General features: G+C 40.9%; 1 protein-coding gene across 1 annotated transcript; it reads right to left on the reverse strand.

Moving 5' to 3' along the window:
• Positions 1-16010: 16010 nt before the first annotated feature.
• Positions 16011-20428, reverse strand: MARCKS (myristoylated alanine rich protein kinase C substrate). Its single transcript, XM_065889084.1, has 2 exons — positions 19914-20428; positions 16011-18120 (listed from the first exon to the last, which is right to left on the reverse strand). The coding sequence occupies exons 1-2, from the start codon at positions 20013-20015 to the stop codon at positions 17218-17220; spliced, it is 1005 nt and encodes a 334-aa protein (XP_065745156.1). The 5' UTR covers positions 20016-20428; the 3' UTR covers positions 16011-17217.
• Between the last annotated feature and the right edge of the window lie 737 nt (positions 20429-21165).

A 21165-nucleotide genomic window follows, 5' to 3' on the forward strand; every position in this document is an offset into this window, starting at 1 on the left:
TGGTGTGGTTTTGTTGCAGCTTCTGTTTTCCTAAGGAATTTGGAATTTGAGCAGGGAAGTAGTCTTGTTCTTTGGACATAGAACAAGAAAGAATACACCCATAAACAAGAAGTATTATTTATCTCTTACTATTGACCTGCACAGTTCTACACAGTGGTAGAGCTTGAGGGGAACAAGTTTCAAAAGAAGTATTGGAATACACTGAGTTAATAAAGGGTCTCTTCTCTCAAGAAGTTTTTACAGTTTAACTCAAAGTTTTTGCATTTTAAACATGTTTGGAAGTATTTAATTTTCTTGCATCGTCATTTGTCATTTTAAAAGTTACATCTGTAGGGCTTCCCTAGTGGCACAGTGGTGAAGAATCCACCTGCCAATGGAGGGGACATGGGTTTGAGCCCTGGTCCGGGAAGATCTCACATGCCACGGAGCAACTAAGCCCGTGCGCCACAACTACTGAGCTTGCGCTCCAGAGCCCACGAGCCACAACTACTGAGCCCATGTGCCACAACTACTGAAGTCCACGCACCTAGAGCCCATGTTCCACAGCAAGAGAAGCCACCGCAATGAGAAGCACATGCACCGCAGCAAAGAGTAGCCCCCGCTCGCCACAGCTAGAGTAAAGCCCACGCACAGCAACTAAGACCCAACACAGCCAAAAATAAGTAAGTAAATAATTCAATAATTTTTTTTTTTTTTTTTTTCCGGTACGCGGGCCTCTCACTGTTGTGGCCTCTCCTGTTGCGGAGCATAGGCTCCGGACGCGCAGGCTCAGTGGCCATGGCTCATGGGCCCAGCCGCTCCGCGGCATGTGGGATCTTCCCGGACCGGGACATGAACCCGTGTCCCCTGCATCGGCAGGCGGACTCTCAACCACTGCACCACAAGGGAAGCCCAATAAATTAAAAAAAAAAAAAAAAAAGTTACGTCTGTAGTATCTACATAAACTGTGATTCCTGGGTTTTCTAACATGGTACCCAAATACTGTGTATGTTGTATACTGTGTTGTCTTTTCATGTAAATATATTATTAACAAATTACCACAAAGTAGGGGCCATTGTTAAGCCATTTGTTTTTAGTTTAAAAGATATGGTTTGTAGTTTAAAAAATATGGTCACTCTAACCATGCATCAGTGTTCTAACTGGACTTATCCAATTTACATTATCAGTCACATAGTAATACCCCCAAATAAAACAGTGGCAATACATTTCTAACAACCAACAGTAGAAGCAGAACCCCATAGTCCGTCATTCCTTGGATTGTACCTTTATCCAGAATCGTCCTGTGTTTGAAATCTTTGACTTCAAACCACGAATCAAATTGTCTTCTACTTGTCTAACTTCACCGCCCTCACTCCCATTCTGGGTCCTCTCCACACTGCTCATTTCTCATTGTCTCCCATTTCTTCTGAATTCCTGTCCAGGATTGCAGGGTCCATCGCTTTAACATCTCTCACACCAGAGTCCTTCCATATTCTCTTGTCCTTCTCCCACACCTGTCTCATCCATCTTCAATCCTGGATCAGTTCATTATCTGTTTTCTCTGTATCTGAGTCAGCAGAGAAAAATCTCACCACTGTGTTGATGGCAGGATTGCAAGCTCAGGTCTTTTTTTGACCTGGCTCATCTACTCATTCTGGCTTGTCTTACTCATTTCCTATGGAAATGCTGCCAAAATTTTTCATTCTCCCTAAGCCTTCCCTCTTACCCTGAAAAATTCATATTCAAGAGATGACCTTGCTTCCTCTTTCACATAAAAAATAGAAACCATCAGCATTGACCCCTCTCAATTTCTTCTTACTGCAGCCTACCAATATTTTCAGGCCACCTTTTCACTCTTCAAGCCTTAGCATAAAAGCCACCCTGGATCATTCTCTCTCAGTGCAGGTCGTCAGTTCTGTTTCCTGAGCTTCAATCACATAACGAATATAATCACTGTCAAAATGATAGATTTTTTAGGAATAGATTTTAAATTTCCTGCTCTCCACTAAATATATCTGATGAAATAAAAATCATACTTTAAGGAAAGACAAGAAAAATTTAAACATGAAATTCTTTTCTTTGCCCATTTGGACCTCCTCCCTCCCTTCTGGTATGCACTGTGCCTCTGCATTATGATAAACCAAACCTTCCCAATGGCAGAGATACCTGCTCAACCATAAAGATCAATTCTTCTTCTTCTGGCACCAGCCATGTCACTCTTTAAAAGGTAACCTTCCTTTCTCAATCCTGTGAGGGGTTACGATGACCCACTAGTTGCCTCAAACATGCAGATGACTTTGGTGAATTTTATATACAATGCCAATATATCATTTCCCTTAAAGTTAGTGACTGATGCAGAACAGACTGGGTCAGATGACCTGGGGAGATATCACCTAATGGAATTCTTAGCTTAAATTCTTATTTATGTCCTTATTAATATTACTTGCAATATTGCTTGTATTCTGCCTATTTTACAAGATTATGGTTTCTTGCACTACCAAATGTGTGACTGAGCCTCTGATAAAATTAATCATGATTAGGTGACTTGAAATGATTGAGCAAATATATAGTTCTATGAGATCAATGATCATGATAGTAAAACTCGAGATATGGGAAGAGGCCAAAAGGGAAACATCTCCTGAACAATAACACACTAGTAAGACAGTCGGTCCAGAGGCTTTTGGCTGCTGTTAACAGGGCCAAGTCCAGTAATAGCACATTGAGTTACCTATCAATGAACTCCTCACCTGACGTGGGAACGAGCATTCCTAGCATCTCATGAAATGCCTCCCAAACTTGGATGAAATTAAGACTGAAGGGCTTCCCTGGTGGCGCAGTGGTTGAGAGTCCGCCTGCCGATGCAGGGGACACGGGTTCGTGTCCCGGTCCGGGAGCATCCCACGTGCGGCGGAGCGGCTGGGCCCGTGAGCCATGGCCGCTGAGCTTGCGCGTCCGGAGCCTGTGCTCCGCAACGGGAGAGGCCACAACGGTGAGAGGCGCGCGTACCGCCAAAAAAAAAAAAAAATTAATATTAATATTAGCAAGCACACTTTCTGATTTATGCCTGAGTTATATATATATTAGATTTATATTAGACTTATTAATAATAGTGAGAATATTTGTATGCTTGCTATTATTAATTTATTATATGTATATAAATTAATATATTGATTACATATGTATTACTTGTAAATATACTTTTGATAACAAAATCGGTAGCCAGGACAGTAAGAAATTAGGGAGGACGTATGCTTTATGAGCAACTAGTTGTAATGAGCCTTCTTGATCTAAACCAAAAAATATCAAAACTTTTTATTTTCTCAATAAATGTTTATTCTGTGTTTTAAGTTATGGCAGAAATGTTTCAAAAGAGCTAGTCTTCATTTGCTGTTACTATGACTATATTTTTTACTAACTGTACTAAATACTTCTTTGTCCACTAAACATTCATAAGCATGAAAAATCAGAGTGGTTCAAGATGGCAGAGTAGAAGGACGTGTGCTCACTCCCTCTTGCGAGAGCACTGGAATCACAACTAACTGCTGAACAATCATCAAAAGGAAGACACTGGAACTCACCAAAAAGGACACCCCACATCCAAAGACAAAGGAGAAGCTGCAATGAGATGGTAGGAGGGGTGCAATCACAATAAAATCAAATCCCATAACCGCTGGGTGGGTGACTCACAAACTGGAGAACAACTATACCACAGAAGTCCACCCACTGGACTGAAGGTTCTGAGCCCCACATAAGGCTTCCCAACCTGGGGGTCCAGCAACAGGAGGAGGAATTTCCAGAGAATCAAACTGTGAAGGCTAGCAGGATTTGGTTGCAGGATTTGATAGGACTGGGAGAAAGAGAGACTCCACTCTTGGAGGGCACGCACAAAGTAGTGTGTGCACCAACCCAGGGGGAAGGAGCAGTGACGCCATAAGAGACTGAACCAGACCTACCTGCTAGTGTTGGAAGGTTTCCTGCAGAAGTGGGGTGGTGGGGGGCAGCTGTGGCTCACCACAGGGACAAGGACACTGGCAGCAGAAGTTCTGGGAAATACTCCTTGGCCTGAGCCCTCCTGGAGTCCACCATTAGCTCCACCAAAGAGCTTCTAGGGTTGATTGCTGGGTCACCTCAGGCCAAACAACCAACAGGGAGGGAACTCAGCTTCACCCATCTGCAGACAAGCAGATTAAAGTTTTTTTTTTAATTAATTAATTTACTTATTATTTATTTTTGCCTGTGTTGGGTCTTTGTTGCTGTGCACAGGCTTTCTTTAGTTGTGGCGAGCAGGGGCTACTCTTTGTTGCAGTGTGCGGGCTTCACATTGTGGTGGCTTCTCTTGTTGCGGAGCACGGGCTCTAAGTGAGCAGACTCAGTAGTTGTGGCTTGTGGGCTCTAGAGCACAGGCTCAGTAGTTGTGGAGCACAGGCTTAGTTGTTCCGTGGCATGTGGGATCAGAGCAGGGATCAAACCCATGTCCCCTGCATTGGCAGGCAGATTCTTAACCTCTGTGCCACCAGGGAAGTCCATAGATTAAAGTTTTACTGAGCTGTGCCCACCAGAGCAACACCCAGCTCTACACATCACTAGTCCCTCCCATCAGGAAGCTTGCACAAGCCTCTTAGATAGGCTCATCCACCAGAGGGCAGACATCAGAAGCAAGAAGAACTACAATCCTGTAGCCTGTGGAATGAAAACCACATTTACAGAAAGATAGACAAAATGAAAAGGCAGAGGACTATGTACCAGATTAAGGAACAAGATAAAACTCCATAAAAACAATTAAATGAAGTGGAGATAGGCAACCTTCCAGAAAAAGAATTCAGAATAATGGTAGTGAAGATGACCCAGGACCTCGGAAAAAGAATGGAGGCAAAGATCGAGAAGATGTGAGACATGTTTAACAAAGATCTAGAAGAATTAAAGAACAAACAAACAGAGACGAATAACACAATAACTGAAATGAAAAATACACTAGAAGGAATCAATAACAGAATAACTGAGGAAGAAGAATGGATAAGTGACCTGGAAGACAGAATGGTGGAATTCACTGCCACAGAAGAGAGTAAAGAAAAAAGAATGAGAATAAATGAAGACAGCCTAAGAGACCTCTGTGACAACATTAAACACACCAACATTCACATTATAGGGGTCTCAGAAGGAGAAGAGAGAGAGAGAAAGGGTCTGAGAAAATATTTGAAGAGATTATAGTTGAAAACTTCCCTAACATGGGAAAGGAAATAGCCACCCAAGTCCGGGAAGTTCAGAGAGTCCCACGCGGGATAAACCCAGAGAAGAAACATACCAAGACACATAGTAATCAAATTGACAAAAATTAAAAGCAAAGAAAAGTTATTAAAAGCAACAAGGGAAAAATGACAAATAATATACAGGGGAACTCCCATAAGGTTAACAGCTGATTCTCAGCAGAAACTCTACAAGCCAGAAGGGAGTGGCATGATATATTTAAAGTGATGAAAGGGAAGAACCTACAACCAAGATTACTCTACTCAGCAAGGATCTCATTCAGATTTGATGGAGAAATCAAAAGCTTTACAGACAAGCAAAAGCTAAGAGAATTCAGCATCACCAAACCAGCTCTACAACAAATGCTAAAGGAACTTCTCTAAGTGGGAAACACAAGAGAAGAAAAAGACATACAAAGACAAAACCAAAACAATTAAGGAAATTGTAACAGGAACATACATATCGATAATTACCTTAAATGTGAATGGATTAAACGCTCCAACCAAAAGACACAGGTTTGCTGAATGGATACAAAAACAAGACCCATATATATGCTGTCTACAAGAGACCCGCTTCAGATCAAGGGACACATATAGACTGAAAGTGAGGGGATGGAAAAAGATATTCCATGCAAATGGAAATCAAAAGAAAGCTGCAGTAGCAATACTCATATCAGATAAAATAGACTTTAAAGAATGTTACAAGAGACAAGGAAAGACACCACATAATGATCAAGGGATCAACCCAAGAAGAAGATATAACAATTATAAATATGTATGCAACCAACATAGAAACACCTCAATACAAAAGGCAAATGCTAACAGCTATAAAAGAGGAAATAGACAGTAACACAATAATAGTGGGGGACTTTAACACCTCACCTACACCAATGGACAGATTATCCAGATGGAAAATTAATAAGGAAACACAAGCTTTAAACGACACATTAAATAAGATGGACTTAACTGATATTTATAGGACATTCCATTCAAAAACAGCAGATTACACTTTTTTCTCAAGTGCACATGGAACATTCTCCAGGATAGATCATATCTTGGGTCACAAATCAAGCCTTGGTAAATTTAAGAAAATTGAAATCATATCAAGCATCTTTTCCGACCACAACACTATGATATTAGAAATAAATGACAAGGGAAAAAACCTAAAAAACACAAATACATGGAGGCTAAACAATACATTACTAAATAATCAAAAGATCACTGAAGAAATCAAAGAGGAAATAAATACCTAGAGACACACGACAACAAAAGCATGACAATCCAAAACCTATGGTATACAGCTAAAACAGTTCTAAGAGGGAATTTTATAGCAATACAATCCTACCTCAAGAAACAAGAAAAATCTCAAATAAACAATCTAACCTTACACCTAAAGGAACTAGAGAAAGGAGAACAAACAAAATCCAAAGTTAGTAGAAGGAAAGAAATCACAAAGATCAGAACAGAAATAAATGAAATAGAAACAAAGAAAACAATAGCAAAGATCAATAAAGCTAAAAGCTCGTTCTTTGAGAAGCTAAATAAATTTGATAAACCTTTAGCCAGACTCATCAATAAAACGAGGGAGAGGACTCAAATCAATAAAATTAGAACTGAAAAAGGAGAAGTTACAACAGACATGGCAGAAATACAAAGCATCCTAAGAGACTACTACAAGCAACTCTATGCCAATAAAATGGACAACCTGGAATAAATGGACAAATTCTTAGAAAGGTATAACCTTCCAAGACTGAACCAGGAAGAAATAGAAAATATGAACAGATCAATCACAAGTAATGATGTTGGAACTGTGATTAAAATTTTTCCAAAAAACAAAAGTCCAGGACCAGATGGCTTCACAGGTGAATTCTATCTAACCTTTAGAGAAGAGCTAACACCCATCCTTCTCAAACTCTTCAAAAAAATTGCAGAGGAAGGAACACTCCCAAACTCATTCTACAAGGCCACCATCACCCTGATACCAAAACCAGACAAAATACTACAAAAAAAGGAAATTAGAGCAATATCACTGATGAATATAGATGCAAACGTCCTCAACAAAATACTAGCAAACAGAGTCCAACAACACATTAAGAGGCTCATACACCATGATCAAGTGGAATTTATCCCAGGGATGCAAGGATTCTTCAATATATGCAAATCAATCAATGTGATACACCATATTAACAAATTGAAGAATAAAAATCATATGATCAACTCAATAGATGCAGAAAAAGCTTTTGACAGAATTCAGCACCTATTTATGATAAAAACTCTCCAAAAAGTGGGCGTAGAGGGAACTTATTTCAACATAATAAAGGCCATATATGACAAACCCACAGGAAATATCATTCTCAATGGTGAAAACTTGAAAGCAGTTCCTCTAAGATCAGGAACAAGACAAGGATGTCCACTCTCGCCACTATTATTCAACATAGATTTGGAAGTCCTAGCCACGGCATTCAGAGAAGACAAGGAAAAAAGAGGAATCCAAATTGGAAAAGAAGACATAAAACTATCACTGTTTGCAGATGACATGATACTATACGTAGAGAATCTTAAGATGCCACCAGTCAACTACTAGAGCTAATCAATGAATTTGGTAAACTTGCAGGATACAAAACTAATGCACAGAAATCTCTTGCATTCCTATAAACTAACGACAAAAGATCAGAAGGAGAAATTAAGGAAACAATCCCATTCACCGTTGCAACAAGAATAAAATACCTAGGAATAAATCTACCTAAGGAGGTAAAAGACCTGTACTCAGAAAACTATAAGACACTGATGAAAGAAATCAAAGATGACACAAACAGATGGAGAGATATACCATGTTCTTGGATTGGAAGTATCAATATTGTGAAAATGACTCTACTACTCAAAGCAATCTACAGATTCAATGCAATCCCTATCAAATTACCAATGGTGTTTTTTACAGAACTAGAACAAAAAATCTTAAAATTTGTATGGAGACACAAAAGACCCTGAATAGCCAAAGCAATCTTGTGAGAAAAAAACGGAGCTGGAGGAATCAGACTCCCTGACTTCAGACTATACTACAAAGCTACAGTAATTAAGACAATATGAAACTGGCACATAAACAGGAATATAGATCAATGGAACAGGATAGAAAGCCAAGAGATAAACCCACGCACCTGTTCTTAGCTAATCTATGACAAAGGAGGCAAGGATATACAATGGAGAGAAGATAGTCTCTTCAATAAGTGATGTTGGGAAGACTGGACAATTACATGTAAAAGAATGAAATTAAAATACTCTCTAACACCATACACAAAAAGAAACTCAAAACAGATTAAAGACCTAAATGTAAGACCGGGCACTATAAAACTCTTGGAATAAAACATAGGAAGAACACACTTTGCAATAAATCACAGCAAGATTGCTTTTTTACCCACCTCCTAGAGTAATGGAAATAAAAACAAAAATAAACAAATGGGACCTAATGAAACTTAAAAGCTTTTGCTCAGCAAAGGAAACTATAAACCAGATGAAAAGAAAACCCTCAGAATAGGAGAAAATATTTGTAAATGAATCAATGGACAAAGGATTAATCTCCAAAATATATAAACAGCTCATGCAGCTCAATATTAAAAAAACAAACAACCCAATCAAAAAATAGGCAGAAGACCTAAATAGACATCTCTCCAAAGAAGACATACAGATGGCCAAGAGGCACATGAAAAGCTGCTCAACATCACTAATCATTAGAGAAATGCAAATCAAAACTACAATGAGGTATCACCTCACACCAGTTAGAATGGGCATCATCAGAAAATCTACAAACAACAAATGCTGGAGAGGGTGTGGAGAAAAGGGAACCCTCTTGCACTGTTGGTGGTAATGTAAATTGATACAGCCACTATGGAGAACAGTATGGAGGTTCCTTAAAAAACTATAAATAGAATTACCATATGACCCAGCAATCCCACTACTGGGCATATACCCAGAGAAAACCATAATTCAAAAAGATACATGCACCCCAATGTTCATTGCAGCAGTATTTACAATAGTCAGGTCATGGAAGCAACCTAAATGTCCATCGACAGACAAATGGATGAAAAAGATGTGGTACATATATACAATGGAATATTACTCAGCCATAAAAAGGAATGAAATTGGGTCATTTGTAGGGACGTGGATGGACCTAGAGACTGTCATACAGAGTGAAGTAAGTCAGAAAGAAAAACAAATATCATATATTAATGCATATATATGGAACCTAGAAAAATGGTACAGATGAACCAGTTTGCAAAGCAGAAATAGAGACACAGATGTAGAGAACAAACGTATGGACACCAAGCAGGGAAAGTGGGGGTGGGTGGGTGATGGTGGGATGAATTGGGAGATTGGGTTGACATATATACACTAATATGTATAAGATAGGTAAGTAATCAGAACCTGCTGTATAAAAAAAAAATTAAATTTAAAAAATAAGCATGAAAAATCATTGTGCTCTGTGTAAGAATGTTGAAAATATAGATTTTCTCAAGAGATACTAATGACAACTTTCATTATAGTTTTGAGAAGAAAGTCTAGTATTTGCATATTTTTTTGTTTGAAATAAATACGTCATTGGAGTGCTAATAAATTTCATTTCTGGATCAAATGAAAATTTAAATTTAGAAGGTATATACCAATAATTTTTTTTAATTCTCATTAAAAATTCTAAGTCCAAAATTTCTACCAATAACTTGTGTTTTTAACATATCAAAACATATATGTTAAAAAGAAAATAAGACATTATTTGTACCAGTTTATTCCAATACTAAAACTATAATAGTGCCCCAGAAATGGGAGGAAAATGACATTGTCAAGATAATTAATTTTTCTAGTTAAAAATTAATATTTGGTAATATGACCTGACCAAGTCCTTAGGCTTCTTTTCCTTTATAATTTCACTGTGTTCTCATATCTGTTGAAATGTTATGTATTTTAAATACTCAATTGCCTCATCCAGTGCTTGCCAATTTTTTAAAAACTTTAAAATAAGTAGCTCTAGTTGGTAGTTTCCTTAAAAGAGAATATTACCTTATGGTACTTAAATTCAACTTCCTCAAAATTTCTGTATAAAAGCAGCCAATTAATCCTGCCATAGGGGGCTCTGGGCTCTACAATGAGTATAATTTTTCTTTAAAAATTGCCAGTTTCACTGACCTATGCTCCATCACAGATGTTTTAGTATTCTGCCGGGGAAATTAGTAATGCCTGCCGACCAACATGTCCTATTTAGTGTACCGCTTCATCAAGTGCTAAAATGTATGTCTCCATGACTAGTGATTGCTGAGGCTCCTCAATCTTGTAAATTTCCAGACATTTTTCTTACTACATGGAGTAAAGTGTTAAGTTCATAGATTTTGATGACATTTAAAATGATTACCCAGCAGTAATCATTGGGTAAGAGAAAAAATTGCAATGCTTCCTATTTCTTTGAAATTATGTAAACAGAAGTCTTCTCGACATGACACCTCAACTAAAATTTATGGGCATGCCCACATTTAAATATGTAAATCCAATTAATTTGAGTAAATATCGAGTTCCATTTGTGTTTTGCACATTCCCATGTAGCATCTTAATAAAATTTAAACTGATTTCATTTATTGAATTCTGTAAATTTAAAAGATAATCTACCATGAGTCAATCAGAGCATCACTTACATTGCTTATATCAAATAAGCTTAAATCGATGAATGTGTAAGGATATTAAACAACAAATACCATCATTGGTCACCTTTGGAGGATATTAAGGAACCAACTCATTATTCTGAAAATCGGTAAATAGAGGGAAAGAATCAAACATTTATTCTGCCTTTCCATAAAGAAATGTACCTCAGAACAACAAAATGGTTGATGAAGGAAAGTTTCTTTTTATAGAGTAGCTGCACAAATAATAGAAAAAGGAAAGACAATTAGAGTAATGCCATTTTACAACTTTAAGTTAAATTAATGGATTTAAGCAAAGATCAATGACTTCAAACATCACAAAAAGAGAAACAACCAGGCATATGTGCCTTCTGATAGAAATATATACCATCACCTATGATATAGTCCTTTGAACCTGAATCTGATCAAGCCTCTAGATCTATTGATCAATTTACAGAAAATACAAGAAGTACAGAAAAGAGGAAGGAATGTATTAAATGACAGCATGAGGTGCAATTGGCAAAATTCACACTGGAAATTATAGGACAAATAACTCAGTTTCTTGCACAAATAAATTGCAAGGAAAATACAAAGAGATGGATAAATTCAGACATAACACTACATTGTATTTTTAGACAATATTTTTTTACTATTCATGTTTCAGAGATTTTCCCCATCAACTTATTAATAAAGAATTAAGATAGAGATGTAATCTATCTTTCTAATTTTGAAACTATTGTTTCTCTTTTCTAGGGTAAAACAATAATAATAATGATAAAAATCTCAAGCTAGAAAGTAGTCTCTCTTCCACTGAAGGAGGAGAAAAAGCAAGCCTGTAAAATTCTTTACAACTTCAGCTAAGGACAGACAATCTTTCCATTCTTACCCTGGAATCCTGTTTTAGTTTGCTAGGGCTGCCATAACAAATACCAGACTGGGTGGTTTTAACAACAGAAATTTATTTTCTCACAGTTCTGGAGGCTAGAAGTCTAAAATCAAGGAGCTGAGAGGTCTGACGTCTTCTGAAGCCCCTCTCCTTGACTTGCAGATGGCCACCTTTTGTTGTGTCCTCACATGGTCTTTTTTCTATACACATGCACCTCTGGTGTCTCTCAGTATGTCCAATTATTTTCTTCTTAAGGACATCAGTCACATTAAATTAGGGCTGACCCTAACACCCTTATTTGAACTTAATCACCTCTTTAAAGACCCTGTCTCCAAATACAGTCACATTCTAAGGTACTGGAGGTTAGAGCTTCAACATGAATTTTGGGGGGGGACAATATAGCCCATAACAAGTTCTTTCAAGAATCTAACCATGTTTATTTGTAACATCAATGCTATATTAACTGTTTAAAATGGTTTGAAATCTAGAAAAAACTTGATGTTGAGTAGAGAAACAAATGTTGACTCAAAAGCTAAGCCCTTGAAACTCATGGAATTAATTACAAAGCTACACTTTGCAAATAGTCTGTAGCCCAACACTTCTAATCATTCCTTGACTCTCACACCTTAATTCTCCAGACATGTGCCCTCCAATATGGTAGCCACATGTGGCCAGTAAGCATTTGGAATGTGGCTGGTCCAAATTGAGATGTGCTATTAGTCTAAAATCACTGAATTTCAAAGACTTAGTAAGAAAAAATATATAAACTATCTCAGTAATTTTTATATTTATTACATGTTCAAATATCTTGGATATATAGATTATTGAAGTTAATTTAATCTGTTCCTCATTTTTAAAAAATTATGGTTACTGAAAAAGTTTAAAATTACATATGTGGCTAGAATTATATTTTTATTGGATGGTGCTTTCCCAAAATGCAGGTATGTGTCATTTGCATTAAGACTTGTTTTGAAGGCTTTCTTAGACTTCTGATTTATAACTCTCCCCAAGGGTTCCTTTCCTTTTCTCACCCCCACTAATTTACACAGGTACAGAATTCTAGCACTTTATCCAGTCCATAACACACATTTCAAAACTAAGGAACACTTGCCCACTTGCTAGGAAGACAATCTGTAATGCCAACTTAACAAATTCAACTGAAATGTTATATTCATTAAAATTTTAAGTGATGAGTAATCCTGTTGCCTTTCACCTTTCCCTGGAAATGAGAGAAATTGTAAAAGGATCAATTGACAAAGATATTCTCATTTCGCATTTACTAGTAGTACGAAAAAGTGATATGGTCTAATTTTATCAAAACACTAGAACTGAGGACTTCCCCGGTGGCGCAGCAGTTAGGAATCCACCTGCCAATGTAGGGAACATGGATTCGAGCCCTGGTCCAGGAAGATTTCACATGCCGTGGAGCAGCTAAGCCCGTGCACAACTACTGAGCCTGCGCTCTAGAGCCCGCGAACCACAACTACTGAGCCCCGTGCCACAACTACTGAAGCCCGCACGCCTAGAGCCCATGCTCCGCAACGAGAGAAGCCACTGCAATGAGAGAACCCCACGCAGTGCAACAAAGAGTAGCCCCCGCTCTCTGCAACTAGAGAAAGCCCGCGCAGCAACAAAGACCCAACGCAGCCAAAAATAAAATAAATAAATTTATTAAAAGAAAAAAAAACATACTAGAATTGAGATTATCAGGATAGTTTCTAAAAATTTTGAAGGAATTATTTTACATACTTTCAGCTGCTAGATCTTATGATGGAATAGAAATTTTGGTTTGTTTTAAAGTTGATGTTGAACAGTTGAGAGGAAGAACTATAGGAGTATTTCAGGATCAGGAATTTATCACTTTTTCAGGAACATAAAACATGGTTAACATTCACATCTTTTAGAAGTATTTATTTTCCATTTTTAAAATAGCATTGTTGGGTGTAATTTAAAGGAGTGCTAGAACTTGAATACCCAGCAGGGACTGGAGCATTTGAAAGCATTTTAAAATTCCTGTTTGCTACACCCTGCTTTAAGCACTTTCATATAGCTGGGAAGTGGAGAGGGAAAAAAATGCTCAGTTTGCACAGTGAATGATTAAAGGAAAGATAAAAGCTAATAGCCCTGTTACTTAACTAATTCTTTAATTTTCAAAGCTAACTTGGGCTATGTTAAACTACATGCCCCTCCCAGTTGGACCTACCTAAAATATATAAAAGCAAAAAGCACCCTTCCCCCAAATCCTTAACCTTAACTGCAGTTTTATTAAGTTTATATTCATATGAGGGGAAATATAAATAAATTACATTGTTTCTCAAACATATTATCAAGTTCTATCATTAAAATTTTTATTTGACTTGTGAGCATTGTTAACTCACTTTCAATGGATATAATTTTATATCCTAAGTATGATGTCAAGCATACCTTCTAAATTCCTTAAATTGAATGTTATACTTACCATCAACACTTAAGATTTAAAAAATTTCTCTAAAACTTGCATTTTAAAATTAAATTCGTAAAAGATCCTATTTTAGCAAGCTTGATTATATCAACTGGTAAAACTTTATTTTACAAGCAATAGGAATTGGATCAAATGATTATTATAATCCAGAGGAATTATTTTATAACCATAGCAAATGCCATTATACATACTGCCAAAACAGATTTAATAGACAATACTGAACTGTACAAGAGTTATTTATTTTTCCTTAATCTCAAAGCTATTTTAGTAATACAAAAAGCCATATTAACATTTTTCCATTAGAAAACAATGTGATGTACAAAACTTTGGATGAAAGGATATATGTCAAATTTCACTTAATCATTTGGTGGAAAACCCACCACTCCATCAATACCACCCAAAGTGTTTTAGGCAATGATTAAAGTCAAAGTAAGCATCTTAATAAATTCCAGCTGTTAAAAAAACAAACCTAGTAATATAGTTTGCTACATAGTATTTTTGAGTACTCAGGAGTTACTTTTTAAAATCTATTTTTTTTCTGAGTCCTACCACATACCAAGTGCTATACTTGTCCAAGTGGGTATTTGAGAAGTTGGTAAGGTGGAAGACCCCATACAGCGGTCCTTGGGTTACCAGACTTGACTTTTAACTTTCAAACATCCTCCAAGATCAAGAAACACCAACTAAAATTACACACTCCTCCAAGTGTTATTTGATTTTATTAGTGGGGAGGGTAATAGTGGGGAGGGTAAAGAGGTCATGAACTATTATTTATAATCCATTATTCCAATTAAAACCGTATGTCAAAAGCTAACTTATTTTTCTAATGAGTTTAAGATTTGACATTATTACAAACGTGGTTCACTACTGACTTATTGTGAACCCTACAAGGCACACTGCTCAAAAACAGCAAAGCAGGTGTGCATAGACGCTTTTCTTTGCATTTAGTGAAATAATGATATTTGATACCCATCTTTATCTTAAAATTCCATTCAGTTTAGGGTCCAGTGAAGAAAATAAATCCAGTTACAGATGGTAAAGAGCAAAGAAGGTAAACTAGTAAGGATTATTACTATACAAGGAAATTTATTCTCTATCTTTTCCTTTGAATAACAAGATGCTAACACACTACTTTCATTTTTTAAAAAAATGCAACTATTGAATTGAGGCAAATACTAAAGGCCCATAAACTGACAAAGTCGTCCATTCACCATTACTTCTTTACATAAGCTTGTTTTCCTAAGTATAATGCGTACTCTAAGCTATAATTTGGAAATTAGCCAAGCACTAAGCAATTACAATGGCAGGTAATACACCATCCGTTTTTGAAACACATTCGGTCACTTTTCATGACCCACCTGCAGTTTGGATTAAATAGACTCTCACTCAGTATAAATTTGTTTTGGGATCTGCATGACAACAACAACAAAAAATGTAGTTTTATGACATTTTCACATAAGACATTTAAAGAGTCTTTGGGTCATACCACTTTTGTATTAAGTGATTCATCCTGACATGCTATTAACTACAATAAAAATAATTGTTCAATTTTTAAATGAAAACTAAATGCAGATAAATGGTAACAGATTTGACATGGAATGTTGTAAAATATTCCTGTACGTAATCTGATACTACTGATTACAAATTTCCCAGTTTGAAAACTTCAGATTAAAAACCACAAGAAAATTTACTCTTGATGGCATGCGAGATCTTCTTCAAAATGAAACTAGAAACTCAAAGTCTCAGTATTTTATCAAACATAAAGAAACACAACAAATTTGTACATTTTATTCACATTTATTTTTCGCTTTTAGTGTGCTCACAGAAAATTAGAACACCTTAAGCAGGAGTTTAATAGCAATTTTTGTAAGCAAAGTTACATTCCATCTCTAAGTCAAATTGGTCAAAGCTTCTCCAGTATTTACAAAACATGATAGACAAGATGCTACACAAAACCATTGCATCTGAAGATTTTTTCCTTATTCTCAAAGACGACTGGAAAAGAAAGCATTGTCTGCTGTAATCAAAAACATACCACAGTATAAACAGTAACCATTCCACTTATCACAGCTTGGTTGAGTTTAAAATTTGTGTTTAAAAGGTCCAAGATGACTGCAGTTTTACAAAAATGGGCAGGGTGGAAAGTTGCAAACTTCATGTGCTTCTGGATATCAAGATTTGTTTTTATACAATAGTCACAGTTAAAAACACCCTGCTGGTAATACATAATTACACTTTATTAAGGTCATAAACCAGCAATAAACAATAAAGCCTATACAACTTGTAGTTCTACTTAATCACTGACTGGTACAGCTAACATGAGATAAGTGAAAAGTTCCTATGGTTTAAATGAACTCCTAAGACTATGATCTTTTTAAAAATCTGGGTATTGGTGTTTTTTTTTTTTTTTCCACTTTCCTTCTTAATCAAGACTTGTAGTGTTGTAAACCTGCCTCACAAAATACATCGTAATAACTTTTCTTTAAAAAAAAAAAAGACTAAGCCTTTACACCATCCTTTGTAGTGGTACATTATCTTGGCAATGTTATGCACCACTGAATTTCTCCATCGTGGCTCCTATCACTTCATCGGATATCCCTTTTTGACCCACCCATCTCCTTCATATATGGGCATGTCCATAGATTGACAAAGAAAGTTTACATTTTTGAATAAAGATGCAAAGTATGCAAAAAACATTAATACTGATGCAAAAAATAAAAATAAAAGAGAAACAAGGCAGAGGAAGGTAACTAAGCTCTCCTCGACCTGTTGGAATGGTGGTAACAGAATGATCTGAGATGGGATCTGTGGGTAGGTGGTTAAAAACAAAATTTGCTGCTTAAAAAAAAGTAAAATAAGAAAAGACATCTTTAAAATCAATCCCTGGTTGTAGACAAGTTCTCCAAAACCAGTACCTGGCACCACTCCAACAAACAAACGGGGGGAGGGGAGAAAAGTTCTTCGATTATCTCAAAAAATCTTGCCCTTTTACTCTGCCGCCTCCGCTGGGGCGGCTTCTGGACTGCACTCGGGCTGGGCCTCCTGTGAGGGAGCTGCGCAGGCTGACGACGCCGCGGCGGCCACCGCCTCCTCCGCGGGGGCCGCCTCCTGCTCCGGGGGCGCGCCGGGCCCCGCGGCCGAGGGCGCCTCGCAGGTGGCCGCGCTGGCCCCGGCCTCCTCGGTCTTCTCCTCGGCCTTGCTGGGCTCCTCGGCGGCCTTGGCCTCCTCGCTAGCGGACGGCTTCTCGGGCGCGACGGCGGCCTCCTCGGGCTTGGCCTCCTGCGGGTCGCCCCCCGCCGCCCCCTGCTCGCCCGCGGCCGCCTCCTCGCTCGGCGCCGCCGCCGGCTCCCCGGAGGCCGCGCCCACAGCCTCGCCGGCGGCCGCAGCGGCGCCCCCGGCGGCCTCGTCCTTGCCGCCTTCGGCGGAGGCGCCGGCGGTGCCTTCGGCTTCACCGCCCTCTCCCGCTTCCTTCTTGTTCTTCTTGAAGGAGAAGCCGCTCAGCTTGAAAGACTTCTTGAAGGAAAAGCGCTTCTTTTTTTTTTTCGGGGTCTCGTTGCTGGGCGAGGGCGTGGCCCCGTCCTCGGCCTTGGGCGAAGACGTCGAGGAGGCGGCTGACGCGGCCTCCCCCTCCGCGGCCGTGGGCGAGCCGGGCTCGACGGCCTCGCCCTCCGCGGGGGCCTCCTTCTCCGCAGGGCTGGCCCCGGCCTCGGGGGCGGCGGCGGCCAGCTCATCTTTCTCGGCCGCGGCGGGCGACGCCGCCCCGCTCCCGGCGGCCGCGGGCTCCTCCTTGTCGGCGGCTGGGGCGCTGCCGTTAGCCTGCAGCTCCTCCTTGGCGCCGGGCTCGGCGGCCGCGGGAGAAGCGTCGCCGTTTACCTTCACGTGGCCATTTTCCTGCGGGGCAGAGAAAGCGGGAGGTCACTGAAGGGGGCCTGGGCCTGTCATCCCCGCCCCCACTCCAGGACCGGGAGGGACTAGCGTCCACCGGGGCCCCTCTGGTTTTGGAGACCTTCTCCTTCACTAATTGGATGGCGGTATTGGATGCCCAGAGGAGAGTTCCTCGAAGACCTGGGGGCAGTGCTGTTTGGGATGTCTAAAGGAACTGAGGAAGCCTCGACTACGCAATAAATGCCCCCGAGGCCTTAAAAGGGCCGAGTCTGAAACATGAAAAGCAAAGGGTAACCCATTCCAACCTTCGCCTCAAGGGCTTTGGGATAAAGGAGTCACGTAATATATGATACGCCAAACGCCCTTTGGAAGGAGGCACAGAGCCAGAGCGGGTGATCTGCGCCTAGGTTACACATCCCCCTTTCTCCCTAAACGCTAAAGGCGCCTTCAAAACACCAAGAACTCCCAGGGGTATCCCAGCGGTCCAGCCAGAAGTGCCTGGGCTGCGCGCGCAAAGGCCCTACGCCCGCCAAGGGCCTGGGGTCGGCAGGGGGCGCTGCGGCTCCACGGCGCGGAGCGGGGCGCGGAGGGGCGGGGCGGCCGGGCCACCCCGCCCTGCCGGGTCGGGCCCTGCCCGCTAGCCAAGGCGCCCCCAAGCCCGGATAGCGCAGCGCGGAGTCCGCAAACAAAGCTCAGGTGGCATCCTAGTCTGGATAAAACTAACAAGGCAGGGGGAAACCGATTATTTCAGAGGTCTCGCCTCTTCTTCCACGCCCACCTTCGCCAGTGATTCTGCGAAGCCCGGGCGCGCCCAGGCGGCTCATTTTGCATTTTTAACGGGTTCAAAGCCTCTTGGCAGAGCTTGCCGCCGAAGCAACACGGCCTCTGCTCTAGGAAAAGAGGCGTGGTGGGTGCCCGGTGTTTGCGAAGCAGCCACCCTTGGCCGACCTCTCGGGCCCACCCAACCGTAGCCATCCGCCTGGGTTCGGGCATCGCAGGGGCAGCCCCCGCAGTGGTCCAGGCGGCGCGCACAGCAACAATCTCGACCGAAACACAAGAACTGCCTCTGGTTGACCATCTGGACAGGTTCTTCAAGGACCCACAGAGTCTTCCCACACTAGGGAGACCATTTAAAAGTCAGATGGGTGTGTAATTCCAGAGACAACTACAAATAAAGATTTAGAACAGTGGGAAAAGCCCACCGAAAGGTAGTGAAACCCTTCTGCCCAGCTCCAGCCAGCCAGCCAGCAACCTTTCCAAGAACCCGGGGCACGCTGCCTCGGCATACAATAAGACAGCCCTTCTTCCCTCCTCGCCTTTCTCCACCGCCATCCCTATTCGCCCTCCCCCCGCCCTTCCCTACCCACATACACAATCACACCAGTTCAGAAATCTTGAAGGCGACCCAGTCTCGACAACAAACACGAGAGACACTCAAATACCTTTGTGCCCACTAAACACAAATGCAACCTGGCTGGGTGCGGGGGTGTGGGGTAGCACCTAGCTAGTCACGTTCTGCCAAGCTCCAAACACGCCATTTTAGACGATTTATCATTCATTCCTCCCGTCTACACAAGAATCACCAGGATTCTCCGGGAACCACTACTTTGGAGTGGGGGGAGACCCCACCTATAAGAAATTGACAATTTAAGCTATCGATTTCCATTCAACTTTCAGATTGGAATCTGGTCACGGTCCTCTCCGCAGAAGGCGCTTCGGGCACGACCAGAAGGGAAGGGGAAGCGTCGGGACTAGAGAAAGACACCAAAGAAATAACCAGAACCACAGGTAGAATTTACCTGCCCATTCGCTTTAGAAGGCGACGAGGCCACAGCCGCCTCTCCAGGCCTCTCCGCGGCGGCTTCTCCCTTCGCAGCGGTCTTGGAGAATTGGGCACCCATGCTGGCTTCTTCAACAAAGAAACTCAACAGATCCAAGGGGGGAACAAAGAGCTTCGGGTTGGTGTAACGACGGGGTAAGCAGTAGCGGCGGCGGCAGCAGCAGCGGCGGCAGCAGCAGCGGCACACACACCGGAGGGAGGGGGGAGTGGGGGTGGTGAAGAGGACAGAACAGAACCGATTAAATACACTCCGGATAAAAAAATTTTAGTCGAAGAGATCAAAAAGCAGCAGCGCAGGAGGGAGGGAAAAAGGGTGGAAAAGTCGAGCACAAAAAAAGGAGCCCAAGTGTAGTTTTTTTTAAAAAGAAGTAATAAAAAAATCCCAGATTTGTAGCCGCACTGTAGACAAGAGGAAAATGGAGAAATCTCCCTGGTTGCTAATAAGATGCGGGGTCCAACGCCCAAGTGCACAGATGAATGGGCTCGCGGGCGCTGACGCGGCCCCCGCGCGCGCCGGCCAATCCGCGCGCCGCACACAAAGCAGGGGGCGGGGCCTGCGCGCCCGGCGAACAATGGAGCCGCGCTTTGCAAACGGTTTGAAAATCAGCCTCAGACCGAGAATTAATGTCCTCCAAATAAATAAATCAATTAAAAAATACATGCTTCTCGCCTCCCTCTGCTTGAAAATACTAATGCATTACTTGATTGGCTTGCTTTGTTTGTAATTAATTAACGCGGGAGGGGTGGTACTTGTGGATGGGGGCGGAGAAAGCGTTAACTTGACTCGCTTTGACTCTGGTCGGTCTATATCCGTGTCTGCCTCCCTCCCCTCCCTCCCCTCCCCCATCTTTCCCGTGTGTTTCTGTGTATGTGTGTATGTATGCGAGTTTTTAAGACAATGGTGGGGATATGTGTGCAGCATGTTTTCTGTCTCTGTGTTCCATATTGGTTTCACAGATACCGCACAGGGTTTGTTTTTCTAACGGTTGCAAATGTGAATTAGCCCCAAATTGAAAGGTATTTAAACCAAGAAGATCGAATTTCATCAAACGAGATCGCGAGTTAGAATTAGGTCTGTAGGCCAGATGTAGAAAATGCAAAAGCAGCAAGCAGACGAAGCCACACTCCCTTCTCTATCCCACACTGGCATGAAATAAAATATTTCGAGATTGGCCTGCGGCGCTCATCAACCCCCCGCCCTCCCCGTTCCC

This window comes from Phocoena phocoena, chromosome 12 (genome assembly GCF_963924675.1).
Source record: "Phocoena phocoena chromosome 12, mPhoPho1.1, whole genome shotgun sequence".
Lineage (NCBI taxonomy): Eukaryota > Metazoa > Chordata > Mammalia > Artiodactyla > Phocoenidae > Phocoena > Phocoena phocoena.